At 43.3% G+C, this 14,788-nt stretch overlaps 1 protein-coding gene across 1 annotated transcript in view; it reads right to left on the bottom strand.

Annotated features, from left to right (window-relative positions):
* The window catches only part of CACHD1 (cache domain containing 1), a 103,403-nt gene that overhangs the window by 27,682 nt on the left and 60,933 nt on the right, over window positions 1–14,788 (bottom strand). The window contains exons 5-8 of the mRNA XM_035564416.2: window positions 7,739–7,865; window positions 5,409–5,553; window positions 3,625–3,841; window positions 475–624 (exon numbers count right to left, since the gene is read on the bottom strand). Of these exons, the coding sequence (XP_035420309.1) occupies window positions 475–624; window positions 3,625–3,841; window positions 5,409–5,553; window positions 7,739–7,865 (639 nt within the window). The remainder of the gene's footprint in view (window positions 1–474; window positions 625–3,624; window positions 3,842–5,408; window positions 5,554–7,738; window positions 7,866–14,788) is intronic.

Below are 14,788 nucleotides of genomic sequence, written 5' to 3'. Positions count from 1 at the left end.
ACGGAGGAAGCCAAACTGAGCAGGTGATCTTCATATTTATCTTCACTCTCAAGTTAGGTCCTGAGTTATCAAAGCACTTCAGGTTGTTTGATGTTACATTCATGCTCACTGGCTAACAACTCCAATGTAAGTCACATGTATGCTCATTTTGTGGGAGCAAGAAACACTGGCAACGCCAGGAAGGTTTACAGTTGCAATAGTTATCAAATTTAATTCAGTCTGATTACCACTAGACATTCTAGGCAAAAATCTTTTGTATCCTGAGCAGCTGCACTTTGATATACAAGCATATAGTGGCACAGGGTTTTATACGTTAAAGAGGCAACATCTGGATATGGCCTGGGGATTACACGGACCAAAATCCATTAACAAACTGCTCCCCAACAGGGCGTGGAATTACACTTGGATGAGCTTAATAAACTGGCTGTTCTATGAAAGGGAATTTCCATCCACTGGAAGGAGAACATTTCTCACCATTCATAAGCGCGTAAGTGAGAATCATTACTGAGTTGTTGAGAAAACTATTTTCTTCGTTGATGACGCGTAGAGTAGCCTTTTTATCATCTTCTGAGGAATCTTTCGATGTGATCCCAGCCGAGAGATAAATTATGACCATATCAGTATCTAAAACGAATATAGCAGAAGGTGCATTAGAGTTTTAACTCAGTAAAGTATTGTGGTAAGAGTCCTTACATCTGCTTGCAAATATATACTGCCAACAGCTTCATTTGTAAGATTCACAGGAATCTACAGTGGATAAACACGCTGGAGCCTTACGAATTATACCTTTTGTTATTAAATGTCCATTCACACCATTTAGCAAACCCCTGGTTGGTTTGGTGCCTACCAGCTACCCAGAAGGAACACTGATGGGCTTTGCAGAGCAGACCCCACCGACACAGTCTGGCCTGGCTGCAACTAGGCAGGAACACACTCGAGATGAGCACACAGCGTGCTGCAGAGGCCTCTTAACAAGACTTAACAAGAGCAATAAGCCTGCAAGTTTCACCTGCTGAGCCCTGCTCTCCCCTGCAGAGCGGAGCTGTGCGCCTCGCGGGGCAGCACCTGACTGCATTTCCTACAAGAGAACTGCACGGTGCTTTTTGACAGGCAGCGCGAGAGCTGAGGACGCCAGGGGATGAAGGGCACCTTACCTTTCCTGTGGTGTAGGTCAGAGCGTAACGCCTGAGAAACGCAACGCGCAGCCCTTCATCTCCGGCTCACTTTGCATGAAGCTGAACACGTTTTTCGAGCCGAGTATGTTCTATGCAAACGGCCTGCTTCGAAGCCTTTGAACATGCAAATCCCAGTCTTTGCTTACACGCAATCTGATTTCATCATCTCAGTGTTAGAAGTGTTTTATGCATATAATTAAGACACTTGTAGTGATCATGCAACACCACATAATCTGAAGCACATGAGGCTTGTTGGTTGTATGCCAACTTTGTTGTCCCATCTGTTCTCTCTTATTTTTTAAATAGTTATGAATATTGACTTGAATATTTTGTCCTCCTGACTTGAGAAGACCTTCAGCCAGAACTGGGTTATGACACAAACGAGTATGAGGAGCTGTTTATTTGCAGGGAATTTCTGCTGTATTTTTTAAGAAGCTAAAGCTAGAAATAAAAGCAAAGCCAGATATTAATACAGCTTTAGCTGTATTTAAGGAAAGCCATTCATCTGTTTCCCAGACTACAGCACAGATATTTTATGTCGCAGCCTGGGCATGGTGCTTTTAACACTTTTTAAACATATATGTTTGATTTAACATATCTATGTGTGTGTATAGAGTTTTCAAGGAGTGTTGGCTCTCAGGGACAGCATTTTCTTACACTTTGGGATGAAGGTCTGCTGAGCAGGACTGCAGTAGGAACTGGCACAAGGCAGGAAATTCTGACGTGTTCAGCAGCACAATTCCTCCATCACATACCAGTAGTTCCCTTCTAACTTTTCCAACGCGAACTCAGGAGCAAGGCTGTATCTCAATAGCTTCCCTGACACACCCACACATTGTTCTTCAGGAACAGGATGTTAGAAAATTAACATTCAAATGAATAATACTTTTTCTAGCTTTATTTTATGTTTTTGAAGATAAAAAGATTATTTATAAGAAAACGAATCATGGTTTATAAACATCCTCTTCTCAAATCTATTGTGTCTCACCCTATGAATTCTGAAGCTTGCTATATTCATATTAGATCTTCAAAAATCTTTTACTTAGAGAAAACCAAAATCCATAGCATTTACCTTGTATTTTAATTTTACATACTTCTGCTCCCAAATAATTGTTCTAAATGAAACCTAGTAAAAATGTGTTCTTCCACATTAGTGAAGAGGACGCCAAAACCTTCTCATCCTAATACACAAACAATGCCAAACAGAAAGGTACGTAGGAGGATGTTGTAAGATTCACAGACAATGTTCTTGGAATAACTACCCATGACTAATACGTCTTATCCCAGCCAGCTTCAGCAGCCATAGATTTTTTTTTTTTCTCTCTAGAAAGTTGCACCCCTTTCATCATTTTGCCAGAGGATGGTAAAAACCTGCCCTTGACAACCCTGTCTTTCAGCTAAGCAATGTACAGACAGATAAATGCTTCACTTTATCTATGGCCTAAAGCTCAGAAGTTGAATGAACCTTTAATAGCAAAAGCACCATTTTATAAACTGAGGGAAAGTGACCTGAAACAGAAGCACATTTCCTTAGTCTTTCAAAAGCACTTTCATCCCTGGGGTTTTCTTTTTAACCTTCTTCCGTTCTGTACAGCAATCTGAGCTGCTGCCCTCCAGGACAATGAAAAATTTGCAATCGTCTGAGCAGGCCCAGGACCAGGCTATGGGATCTGCGTTACATATACAAATTGGCTAAAATGACAAGAGATCAGGGTGCTCCCTCCACCCTGCCACGGCCCTGACAGTGCTACTTGACTCCCACGAGCACTCGAGCGCAGCCTTAAGAGCTGCCTTTCCTTGGCTTCCTGGTAAGCAAACGTGCCACTCGATTTCACATCCACCTTTCACCACGTCCCCATTACAAAAAACACACAAAATAAAACAGTTTGGGGAATGGGAAGGAGAAAGCCCATTATGCATACACCAAACTTCAGGAGGATATTAGATGAAGAAAAATTTGGCCAGGCCAACCTCAGATTCCATAAAATATCATCCATAACTGGTATTCTTAAAACACCCTTTTCCCTGAGAAGTAAGGACCACATCCTAGGATTCCAGTAAGGGAATTACCCGCATGCATACATTTTAGCAATATGCCAGTGAACCTGCAGCAACAGCAATTTCCATTGAAAGGACCCCTGCGTACCTCTGGGACGTAATTCTGTTATCAGCAATGCACTCCTGCAATTTCATATTATAGCTTAAATGAAAGGAAAGTCAGCGAGTAGAATAATTTTAAAAGGAATGGCGACATTCAACAGCCATTTGTGAATATTTCAGATCAAGTAAATGCTGTTTAATAAAAGCCATGAGTTTGGTTTTTTGGGGGGGGGGGGGGGGGGTGATATTCCAAACACTACATTCCTTTGGCCTCTGTCAAAGTGAGAATCTCAAAAAAATATAATTGCAAGCCTCAGAAATAATCAGGATTACACAACAAGAGACTTACTTCCTTGGAGTTTCGTGCCATTGTTTGTATTTCGTATCAACTGGAAAGCCTTTTGAAATCCTACTGCGTGCTGTGTAGGGCTGTCAGATGACTTTATACTGCTAACGAAGGTGGACATCTTCCTTTTTGTCTCACTAGTGGCAGGAGACAGAAACGTCTTATAGCACTGATCCAGCGAGCAGGTTCTTACTGTGTCTGCCACGGTTAACACAGAGATCTTAAAAGAGAAGAAACTATATTGGATTACCTTACCATTTATAATTCCTTACATACCAATATAGGAAACACAATGATAAGCCAACTGAAGAGATTTGGTGGATTTAAATTCAATTGTTAAGAAATAAATGCTTGAGGCATAAATCCATCAAATTTGAAAAGGATTAGACTTATGGTGATTTCAAGAAAAAGAGACTTCGGTCTTTGTTTCTCAGATGAAGTCAGCTCTGCTCTGTTCAGGGCACAAACCTAAGCAGACTGGAGATATCTGAAAACAAAATCAGCAGAGAGCATTTCCAGGAAATCCTTGGGTGTCTATAGAAATGTGGAGGGTGCACAGAAAATGAAAAAAAGAAAACTCTCTACAGAATTTTCACAGGAGAAGTGTTATGATTTTTTTTAAATGTTTTAATCAAAGCGACCCAAATCTACCATCCATTTTTATCCTGTAAATAAGTTAAGGCATGTAGTGGTAACACTTGCATTAATATACATACAACATACCAATCTAATTAAATGAGTGGCATACTTTATTCTAAATTATGACTGATGCAAGAAAGTCACCGAATAAAGCAGTAATTATTTACTCGTTTAACAGGTTTCGTAACCACTGAGCTACTGACCAAGTAATCTCTCTCTCAAATGTATTTGCTTCATTATAGGTCTGTATTCAGACAAATACGTTTGACACTTAGATTTAAGTACTATTAATTCTGGTTAACTGTAAGCATTATTATACTGCATTAAAACTCTCTAAAACCAAAGAAGTTAGAGGTGTTTTTTCTATACTATTTACGTAAGGCAAAGATTGTAACCAGTAATTCTTCAATATAATTTGACTAAAACTCCCTTCCAACTAGGAAAACAAGCAGCAAGAACAAGCAAGGTCCCACTAACAGAGAATTACTGAAAGTAAAGACAAAACTGGGGACTGCTTGTGGAAGCACTTTTTGTGCCCATGTTGTAATCCCTACTTCAAAAAAAAAAGATGGGTTAAGTGACTTTCTCAATGTCAAGTTGAATGTATATGGCAGAACAAGAAATACAATACAGATTTCTTGGCCCTTTGCTTTATCCTTTTCTTGCTGGTATCACAGCTGTCTGGGAATCTTCCAAACACTAATTACATTTCAGATCACTCCAGTGTAACAGCAGAATAAATCATTTCCATTTTCCCAGGCAAGAGGACAGCTTCAGAGGCAAAATGAGTCACTCAAAGCAACACTTCAGTCATCAAGCTCCGAGCATGGTTCCAATTGCCTACTGAATCTCACTGCTGACCATGACCTAAAGTCTCTGCCAAGATCGATAGCCTTTAAGGATTACTCAGAAACAAGATTTTGCCTTAAATCAGTGGGTTTCATCTTTTTCAGCCTCTGGATCCCCAAATGCTTCCCCCGCAGTAACATGGGCTTCCAAAAGTGAGTTTGATTCTTCATCACCCATGAGAAGCAGACCACAGATCTCCATGAATCCATGGACCACAAGTTAAAAACACTGCTTGGGCTGAAAACATCAAGCATGGCTGAAAGCAGCAGAACCATGCTCATCGCTTACAGAAAGCTCACCTTATCGTGTTCATCTATAGAGCTCAGGATAACCTGAGCAGCATCTTTGGCGATCTGAAGCTGTGTCTCAGTGACCGAAGCCCCGTGGTCCACAATGACGACGATATGCTTGGACTGAGGTCGGACAGTAGAAACGTAGACGGGCCTGCAGGAGAATGGAACGCAAAGCACTGCCGTGAGTCATCATTTCCACTAAGATGTTTACAAGTGAAAATAGTCAAGAACTAAAAACAAAAATAGCCCCACGTAGAAACAATAACTTACAAAAGGAATTTTTGATTTTATAGAACTTCTACCAGGAAAGACCATCTGGGAATCCAGACCTTAAAGAAAAGGCCCTTGCTTTCACTCCCTCTGACTTTAACCCAAGTCAGGTGTCAGATCCTTCTCCCTCTAGCACAGCAGCTGCTTCCAGCTAGAAATAAAAATTTTTGCTGAAGCAGTGGCAGTGTTTGGGACTACTGTTCACACCAGGCTTTGGACTGAGCACGATAAGCACGAATTATTTAATGATAACTGTTGGGTGCCGGGAACATTACTCACATGGAAAGGTAAGTGCAATGGTGGGTATTTGCTGGTTACATGACAAGTAAAAACCTGTGCAGCTGTGCAGAGTTGTATTAGCATAGGGAGCTTGGTTTATTTTAATAAGAGAAGGCTTCTGGCCAAGAAAAGTTTTTCTCTTGGAGCCCTGGAGGATTTCACACGGGTTGTGCTCCACATCCCCTCGGGTATGCGCAGCTCTGAGCCGCATGGCCCACCTGCGTCAAACCTGGGTCAGGGCTCAGTGCTGCCACGCGTCTGTTTGTGCTAACATCAAAAAACATATTTTCAGTGAAGCGCTGCTCAGATATAGTTCAATATTGTGAGGTATGTGAGAAAGATTTCACGAGCTCTCTCGCCAAGGTTTCAACCTGGAAGAAATTAGGAGTATCTTCAGCAAGAAGGAAGGGGAAAAAAAAAGATAGGCCCCTTTTTCCTCTTTAGCCCGGACCCAAAAACTACTTAAGAGTCAAGTGTGAGTTCTGGAACCTAAATTTTGTTATATTAAAGACAGCCACAGCAATCGTATCAACAGATAAAGAAATGCAGAAGGTTTTAGACAAGGCACTGCAGTAAACAAGTGGCACAAATCTGTTCTTAATTGTAGAACAGCCTGCAGCTCTACACTGGTATTAATACCTAGAACTTAACTAGTGCATTTGATCTTCAAAGCACTTAGTATTAACTAATTAATCTGTCCAAACTACCCTGTAAGGTAAATATTAGCAGAAAAATAATATCCCTAATTCATCCATGGAGAAGCTAAGACCAAGATTAGGTGATACGTATGAAATCGCCAATGGTTTTAGTGTCAAAATTCTGATGGAGACTCAGGTACTCCCAGCTCTCATGTCTTCAGACCGCACCTTTCCAAGACTACAGGAAACTTAATCAAGCCCAGACGCTTCAAGCTTTGATGATACATAGAAGATAGTACCAGTAAACATCTGATTGCTCAACACTGTCGAGAAACCAAAGTGCTGCTCAGCTTCTGTGCATTCAGCTCTGTGGAAATGTACTTGGATGGGCTAACGCTTCCCCCGCGCAGATTGATTAGCTGGTACAATTAGCTAACTTGTGACTTAATAGTGACTAAAGCCGCTGCACTTTCTCAGAAGAATCCACCCTTCAGTCTTGATCAATCCCCATAGCGTTGACAGCAAACGCCAGGGGTAAAATACTGCACTGCAACTGCTCTGCTGCATGCCTACAGATAGAACAGGCAAGTTATTACCCTGAATAAGAAAATCATGTCACCATTTGATCCTTTTTTCCTACAATTTTCTCAGTAGAACCAGAAAGCGTCCACTATTGCTGCTTCCCTGCTACCCACGACGTGCCACTTGAACCTCGGGGGGAGGTTCCAGAAGCGCTCTTGCTGAGGGCCTTTCCCATCTGTTATCTCCAGCCCCCTTCCCCAAAGCGATGCACCTGCCTCAGCAGCAGAGTACGTGCTTACTGCTTTGCTAATAGGGGTCAAGTATGAGTCAAACACAAACCAAATTTTGCCTGTGGGCTGACCTTCAATTTACAGGTTGCTGCTCTGTACAGCTTATTTGATCTGAGAGAGGTGAGGAACCTGTTGGCAACTGTATTGTACTCCAAAGTTTCTTTTTCTTAAGTGAAATCTAGTACTTTAAAAACAAACCTAAGGAAACCAAGGGACCCCAGCAGAAGTTACTCAGGAATGTTGTTGTCTTGGAAAAGCAAAACACTGGAAAGAAATCAGTACTCGAGGAATGCAATTTTTGTGCTTTGCCCACTAAACGTAAGGAGTCGAGTCGTACCTGCTGCGGTGTTCATAGCTGCCTTTGCACCGGAACTTGTGGGCTGGGAAAACGGTGAAAATGCCTTCTTCTGAGCTGAAATACTGCCATTTAATTCCCGGGTTTGACTTCAGATTATCAGCAAGAACTGGAAGTTGGACAGGAAAAACGACAAATGAAGAAGAGTTATGAAGGGAGGTCAAACTTGGAGCCATGTTTAATGAAAGGCCTCTCTCATATGTACTTGGAGAAGAATAACAAGGGTCCCAAGCAGCTCTGTTTGAGGATTGCTAGAGCTTCACGTCTGATTTGCAAACAGTTGAAGTCTTTTAGAAACCTAACATAAGACTTGATAGATTTTATTTAATGGGATGACTGTTCCTGAACCTCTGAAGCATAACTGCGACGAAAGAAGCCAAGGCAGGAGCAAAGAAGGAAGAGATTAAGGCAACTATATATAACATACATGCAAACATACATTTACACATAAACACAATGTCCATATGGAGTTTTCATAAAGAAAAAAAATGTTTAAAAAAAGTATGTTCTTTACACTGAAATAACTCCAAAATACAAAATATGTTTGCAGCTTACAGCCCCGTAACCCAGGTTACTAACATTACCTGTTTAAAAATGTCTACATGAACATTTGGCAAAAATAGTTTTACAAACAAATGTGGGTCAATGAAAACCTCACCAAACAAATAGCTGAAAGGGTTAAAGAACAGGGAGAATCTTTCTTTGTTCATCATGCTTTCATTTGTGAAGGGTAGACAGATACAACTCCCACTCTCGGGACTGAAGAAGTTCTTCAAGTTTCTCATTATCCCCGTGCCATAATTGACAGGGCTGCATGCTCTCATGTTGCTTGTTAGGAGAAATAGCCACTTTTCAGGAAAATCACAGCGTCGCCTCTTGGGGTTATGCAGCAGCCATCCTGTCTAAGTGCTGCCTGGCAGCTGGTGGCTCCATGCTGGTTCCACCACACGCACCACAAGCATCACCACCAGGTTCCCATTTTCAAAATCAAAGTAGAGGAAGAATGAAGGTAACATTCATCCTTAGCAGCTACACAGTGACTTTCCTCCAAATCTCTCTAACTCCTCTGTGCCAGGTGATAATTACTCAGTGTATGGATAAAAGCTATGAATAAAGAAGGTACATGACATGTTTCCAGGTGGTGTGGTCAAGCACGAACCAAGTTCAGAACATAACTGGGGAGCACAGATCTCAAACCCTCTTGTAGTTTATAGACCACATTCATTCTTCTTAAAATGTGCTTACCTTCCCTTTCAAATGATCTTTAAGAAAGCGCTACTTAACACCCACAAAGTCACTCGAAAGCTCTAGCTCAGCAGCATTAACAAAACCGACTGCATCAGTAAAAACACAAAGCACCGCCAAAACCAACGACCAAGTAAAGCAGCTTCCCCAGGGTTGAGATTGTTCACACTAACAACTTGAAGATATTTAAATCACACTGAACGAACAGCTTGTAAGGATATCGCAGAAATCATGAGCACTGAGAGCCCAGGTCAGGAGAACCAGCTTTGAGTTGCTGGCTGCAGAGGTGGCACTGGGCTCTCTGCCCTGCGGTGACACGGGGATGTCCCCGCTGCCACCTCCACTGCTCCCCGCAGGCCTGGCGAGGGGACAGGGGCAGTGCTCACCAAAGCCATCGCCAGCTTTGCCACACGGGTGACATTAGGCAGCCGTGGGCTTGCTGAGTCCCTTAGAGTGAGAGCAAAAATGCTCCCAGAGAGAGGGAAGGGAAAGTCACTAGCACGGGAGGCACAAACATCTCACCGACACAGCGCAAGCAGGACTGTATTCTACCTAGGGGAAGTCATCTCTGCTGCTGCAAGCTGAAAACAAAACTCAAAGGTTTGAATTCTGTAATTTTCATCTAACAATTAAACGCACTTTATAGCTCTAAATGTGCTAAAAAGAAAAAAAAAAAAAAAACCACGTTCCTTGTCATTGCTCCCGTCACATTTTTTGATTGAGGAACTTGGCAGGACTGGCGGAGGGAGCTCTGCTGTGCAGCTCTCCACCTTTCCTTGAGCAGTTCACTTCTGGCACTCCCCTTTGTGCTGACACTGAAAATAGGCCAGACAGCTTCATCTCCTGGATCTCATTCATTATCAAATACCCCAATATTTGGGTTGGAAACCACCGCAGGGCACATTCAAACCCTAACCAGATGTTCTACAACAAACTACGCAGGCAGCCTCAGTTTAAGTTCCCATCCTCAGCGGTTTAGCACCTTCTCGAGTTTCCCAGGCTGGCTGTGGCCACGACGCTCTCCAGCATTCAGCTCAGTGCAATTACCCCATAAAAACCACTATCTCTCCCCCCCCCCACACCTTATGCTACAGTTGTTTGCATTTCCACTGTGCCTACGAGCCCGTGGCTGCATCACGCTGGCCTCTGCCCAAAGCGGCAGCTTTGCACGATCTTCACTCCGAAGAAGCTGCTGCCTTATGAGATGAGGAAGAGGACCCAGGAAGAAACAGAAGAACAAGGCTCCAAATCCCCACACGGATGTCGAAGCTCGTTTCTCTGCCCCTGTGCGCAGGTAACATCAACCTGGTGATGTTCTTGGGAGCACAAATCATTTTTCCACTTCATTTTCACACTTTCAAAGAAAGCATCCGTGATCTTGCAACCAAAAGTCAAACTCGTTTGCAAATGTTTTTTGTTTCACTCAAGCTCTCTATAAATTTCTCGCAAGTCCTTGTGTTGGTGTCACACTTGAGACGATGCCAGTTTATCGGTGCCATTTCTGTTTTGTAAAAAAGCAGGTTTTTGTCACAAGTAGTTTTTGTGTGGCAGGGACACAAAGCTGTGTGAAATTTTAACACTGCAAAACCAGAAATTTTAAGAAAAAAATCACTTTCCATTACAAATGAAATAAAGCTAAAACCACACCGAATTTCTAGCTTTTATAGCTAGGCCTACCAGCGATTCCTCTCCCCAGTCCCCTCCGGAGTGCACCCAACCTCTTCTTTTCCTCTCCAAAATCCTGTCTGGAAAGCCGGGATGTATTTCAAGCTCGTCTAGGGTGTTTCAGCCTCATCCTCCACGCATGGGAGCGTGATGCCTGGCCACAGCCATGGGGATCCAGGGAAGTATCTGGTAGCCTTTTATTAAGCTGCAAAGAAACACTTGAGGGGGAAAAACCAACAACACAGCACCGCCTCCCCAAAAGCACCAAAACCTTGGAAATATATAGATGCAGTTCATAAATACATCAAAATGTAATTGATTTTAAACAACACTGCCTCTCAGCATCACGTGACAACGTTTTATTTTCTGAAAGACTTTGACCCAGACTTCCTTCGCCCTCCTGTAACCGCTGGGAAATCTAGGTGTCTCATTAAGCTAATTGCTCAGACTGCTTTTACTAACCGAGACCGAGCCGGCACCTTCCGAGGGCTCTTCACTGGGTCATCCTCGCCGGCTGCACGCTGAGCTGCCAAAACCCCAGGCTTAGGGGAGCTGAACCTGCCCTCAGAAGTCAGCAGTGCTGAACTTAGCTCATTAGCAGCATTATATATTTATAATATAATTGCCATCATAAAGAGGCTGAATTCCTGGCGTTTAAGTTCTTCTCATGTCTTACAGAGTCTGAAGACTGTATTTTCAAATCAGGTACTTGAGCACTCAAAGCCTGGCTAAAACAACGTGCCCATTTTAATTTCACCAAGAGCATTAAAATAAAGGAGTTTATAATTACAAGGATTTTTTTTAATCATTGCTATATTGAAGGTAAACTCCTCATTCCCACAAGGCCATGCTTTGTATTTACTTTCCCATGACAGCATCTGGGCTTAGATGCTCATTTTCCCAATAAAACAATTGGTTTTGAACCCCTAACAAATTGCTCGCAGCCTCAGTGCTCCCCGTCTGCTTTTCCTCCTTCTGCTCATGCTTCCTTTGACAAGTACATCAGGTCGATACTGCCTTCCCTAGACACTACCAATTTTATCGTGACTCGTTGCTTATTTCTTTTTCCCATGACCACAAGAGACAAACTCCCATCAGATAAGCAAAAGCTGAAAAATACTCTTTTTTTTTTTTTCTTCCTCTTTAGGTGCTCTCTTATTTTCCATCTACTAAAGTCACAACAATGCCCTGCAGATACTTCATCCTTTCTTGGTCTCTGCCAGGACACAAAGCAAATGTTCTGCCTCTCCTTTTTTTTTTTTTTGTTTTGTTTTTGACAAACCTCCCCTCCCCTAAACTCTTCACTCCCTCAGCTGCTTGCCTGTACTTAATTATCGCCTCATCCCTGCAGCAAAGCCAGGCTTTGGACAGGTTATGCAATCAAAAGACCCCCAAAAAACACCTCGTGAGCTGCCTGCCCAGCCTAGAGCTAACATCGATGTTTGTCCGAGTAGGCAGCAGTAGCAGAAACGTGCGCAGGGCATTTCACCGCTACTCATTTTCTAGGCTTTCGTAGGCTTGCTAAGACCTGTGGTTCCCATTTTAACTCAAACACCAATCTAATTTTTCATTTTCTGGTCAGGTTCAAGTTATTTTTGCACGTACAGCAAGCCACCTATCTCCCTATTGTAACACAAATAACTATTTTGCGTTACATGCAATGATTTTGCAGTTCTAAAACGAACATCTCCGCTCCGCAAAGACCCAGCCTTGATATCCCACCTACTGGAAAGAACCCGGAGGTCTAAGCCTAACGCAGAAATCCCAGAGGTGTCCCTCACTTGGAGGCACAGACGGGGACACGAGCGTCCAGCTGGGACCTGCCCACGGGCCGCCACCAGCAGGCAGCCCCGGAGCCTCCGTCCTCGCCACGCACGACGCGGCACCACCTGACCCCAAACGCTGCCGCAGACAGAAGTTGGGAAGAATTAGCATGAGAGCATTTGAAATGATCATTCTCTCTAATTATAAATATCTAACAAAGCAAAAAGGACTTTTAGAGAGAAAGCCCTGTGTGATAGAGTTTATAAAACTTCAAAGGGAATGCGATATGATAACACTTAGCACTTCTAGATACCACTTTACATCTTCAAAGCGTAGTCAAATCATTAACTAATTAATCTTCAAAGAAAAGCACAGTCAGTAAAAAAGAAAAAAAAAAGGAACTGCTGAACATAATTGCTCATTATAAGAGTTTCTTACAGTCCTCTTCTTCAGCATTACATTTATTGAGCTGCAGACCTCACAGCGCTCACCAGGCAAAAAAAAGAAGTTGAGTTTTCAGTGAAACACACACACACTGCAGCTCTTCTCCAAGAGACAACAGCTCTTCTCTGTTAAAAGTCATCGTTATGGAGATACTTCAGTGACGCTCTGGAACAGCAGCAGACAGTGAACGTGTTTAGTTTACAAGTAAAGACACCCTCTGACTCCCCAGACCCACAAGACTTATCCGGGACTTTCTGAGTCAAGCTGCATTCTGCCTCATGCATTTTCTCCAGAAATAAAAGCCTGCAGCTTAAACCCAATTAAAATTCTGCTGATGGCACGAGCCAGGACTGAGCCCAGCTCACTCCTTGGGAGCTGTTTGGACTCTGAAGGGCAAAGAAGTAACAAACATCATGTGAGGGAGTGATCCCAGCTTCCGAGCTTTAAAAGGATTTGAGCCGTGAGTTACCACCCCCCTCCAAACGCCTCCCAACTCCTTTACCTCACCCGAGCTACCAGCTCGAAGTATAGCAATGTAGGGAGCACGACCAAGGCACTCCACATCTTACATGATCAAGACCTTGAATAAGGCACAGACAAAATCTCTTGGGAAACGTGGTCCCACCCCTGCATGTTTCTGGGGAAAAGCACTCTGCTAAAGCTGCCTGATTTGAAACAGACATTTGGACGTTTTGGAGGCTGAGAAAAAGAAAGATTTACTGGTTCCTTGTTTATTCAAGAAGATAAAGAGCAAGCAATCTGATAACATAATGCCCAGGCTCTGGGCAGAGTTTTGTCATCTAATAAATAAAGGACTACTCACAGAGTGAGGGCAGATCTCTTAATCTGACTGACTGAAGCCTGTGGTTCCCCGTGAAGAATAAAGACTCTCTCCTCATCTATTTCGTAGTCATGGCTAAAGGTAATCCAAATGGAAAACTCAAGCCAAGATAAAACAAAAACTTTTCAAGGAGAAAAAAAAAATAAATGACCACCACCACCAAATCACCTCATCTCACAAAAAATTAGCAGAAGTGGAATTTAAGGGCTGGGAGAAGAGATTTTTTTCTATTTTTTTCTTCTTCCTCCCTTCTCCAAGACCATGTTTATTTTCTACGTTATAAAAGTCCAATCGAAAATTACAAAAAAATGTTTATTTTTGCAAATTTCACGAGCTACACTTCCCCCGTTTAACAAACTGCTCTGAGTAGAAACCAGGCTGGCTGGCTGCACCACGGGCTCTCCGAGGCTCGGGTCCCGCGGCTCGCCCGGAGCCTGCGGTGCAGATTCCATCCCGTCCCGACACCTCCAGCTCCGCAATGCCAGCCCCGCGCTCTGACGCTCTGCCTGGAGCCAGCCAAGAGTAACATTTACAGAACTGACATCGAGGCCCAACGCGGCACGAGTTGAATTTACGTTTTGCTGAGAGCTTTTTGTAGGCCAGATTCTTTCAACTGCAAAATTCACGCAGGCAAAGAGGGACACCCACGGGGATTTTTTTTTACACGAAGAATGAACTGACCGACCCGGTCAGGAGGACAACCTGGCTGCCGGACCTGCCAGCCTCGTTTGGGAAACCCCGAGCAAACCAGAGCAGGGTACAGGAGCTCCTGCTCTGGGAGCTGGGGCAGCAGAAGGCTCGCAAAGCTTTTCTCTAGAAGGCTGACAAGCTCGGGGTCCATCCCCAGCATGCTGTATCCAGGGGAAAAGCCAGGATTGGCAGGATTTTGGGGAAGCCAGGGCTGCCCATCCTGCCTGGAAAAACATGATCAAAACAGCTTTTTAGAGCAGGAAAATAATTCAGACTAAGGAGGAGTCTGGATTCGAAGTGCAACAGATAGTCCTCACTAGCTCTGTGTGGGGACCCCTACGAAAGGAGTAAGGAAAATAAGAGATTAGGGAAACCTTCTCTTG

This window comes from Cygnus atratus, chromosome 8 (assembly GCF_013377495.2).
Source record: "Cygnus atratus isolate AKBS03 ecotype Queensland, Australia chromosome 8, CAtr_DNAZoo_HiC_assembly, whole genome shotgun sequence".
Lineage (NCBI taxonomy): Eukaryota > Metazoa > Chordata > Aves > Anseriformes > Anatidae > Cygnus > Cygnus atratus.
This window is presented reverse-complemented; position numbering and strand designations above follow the sequence as displayed.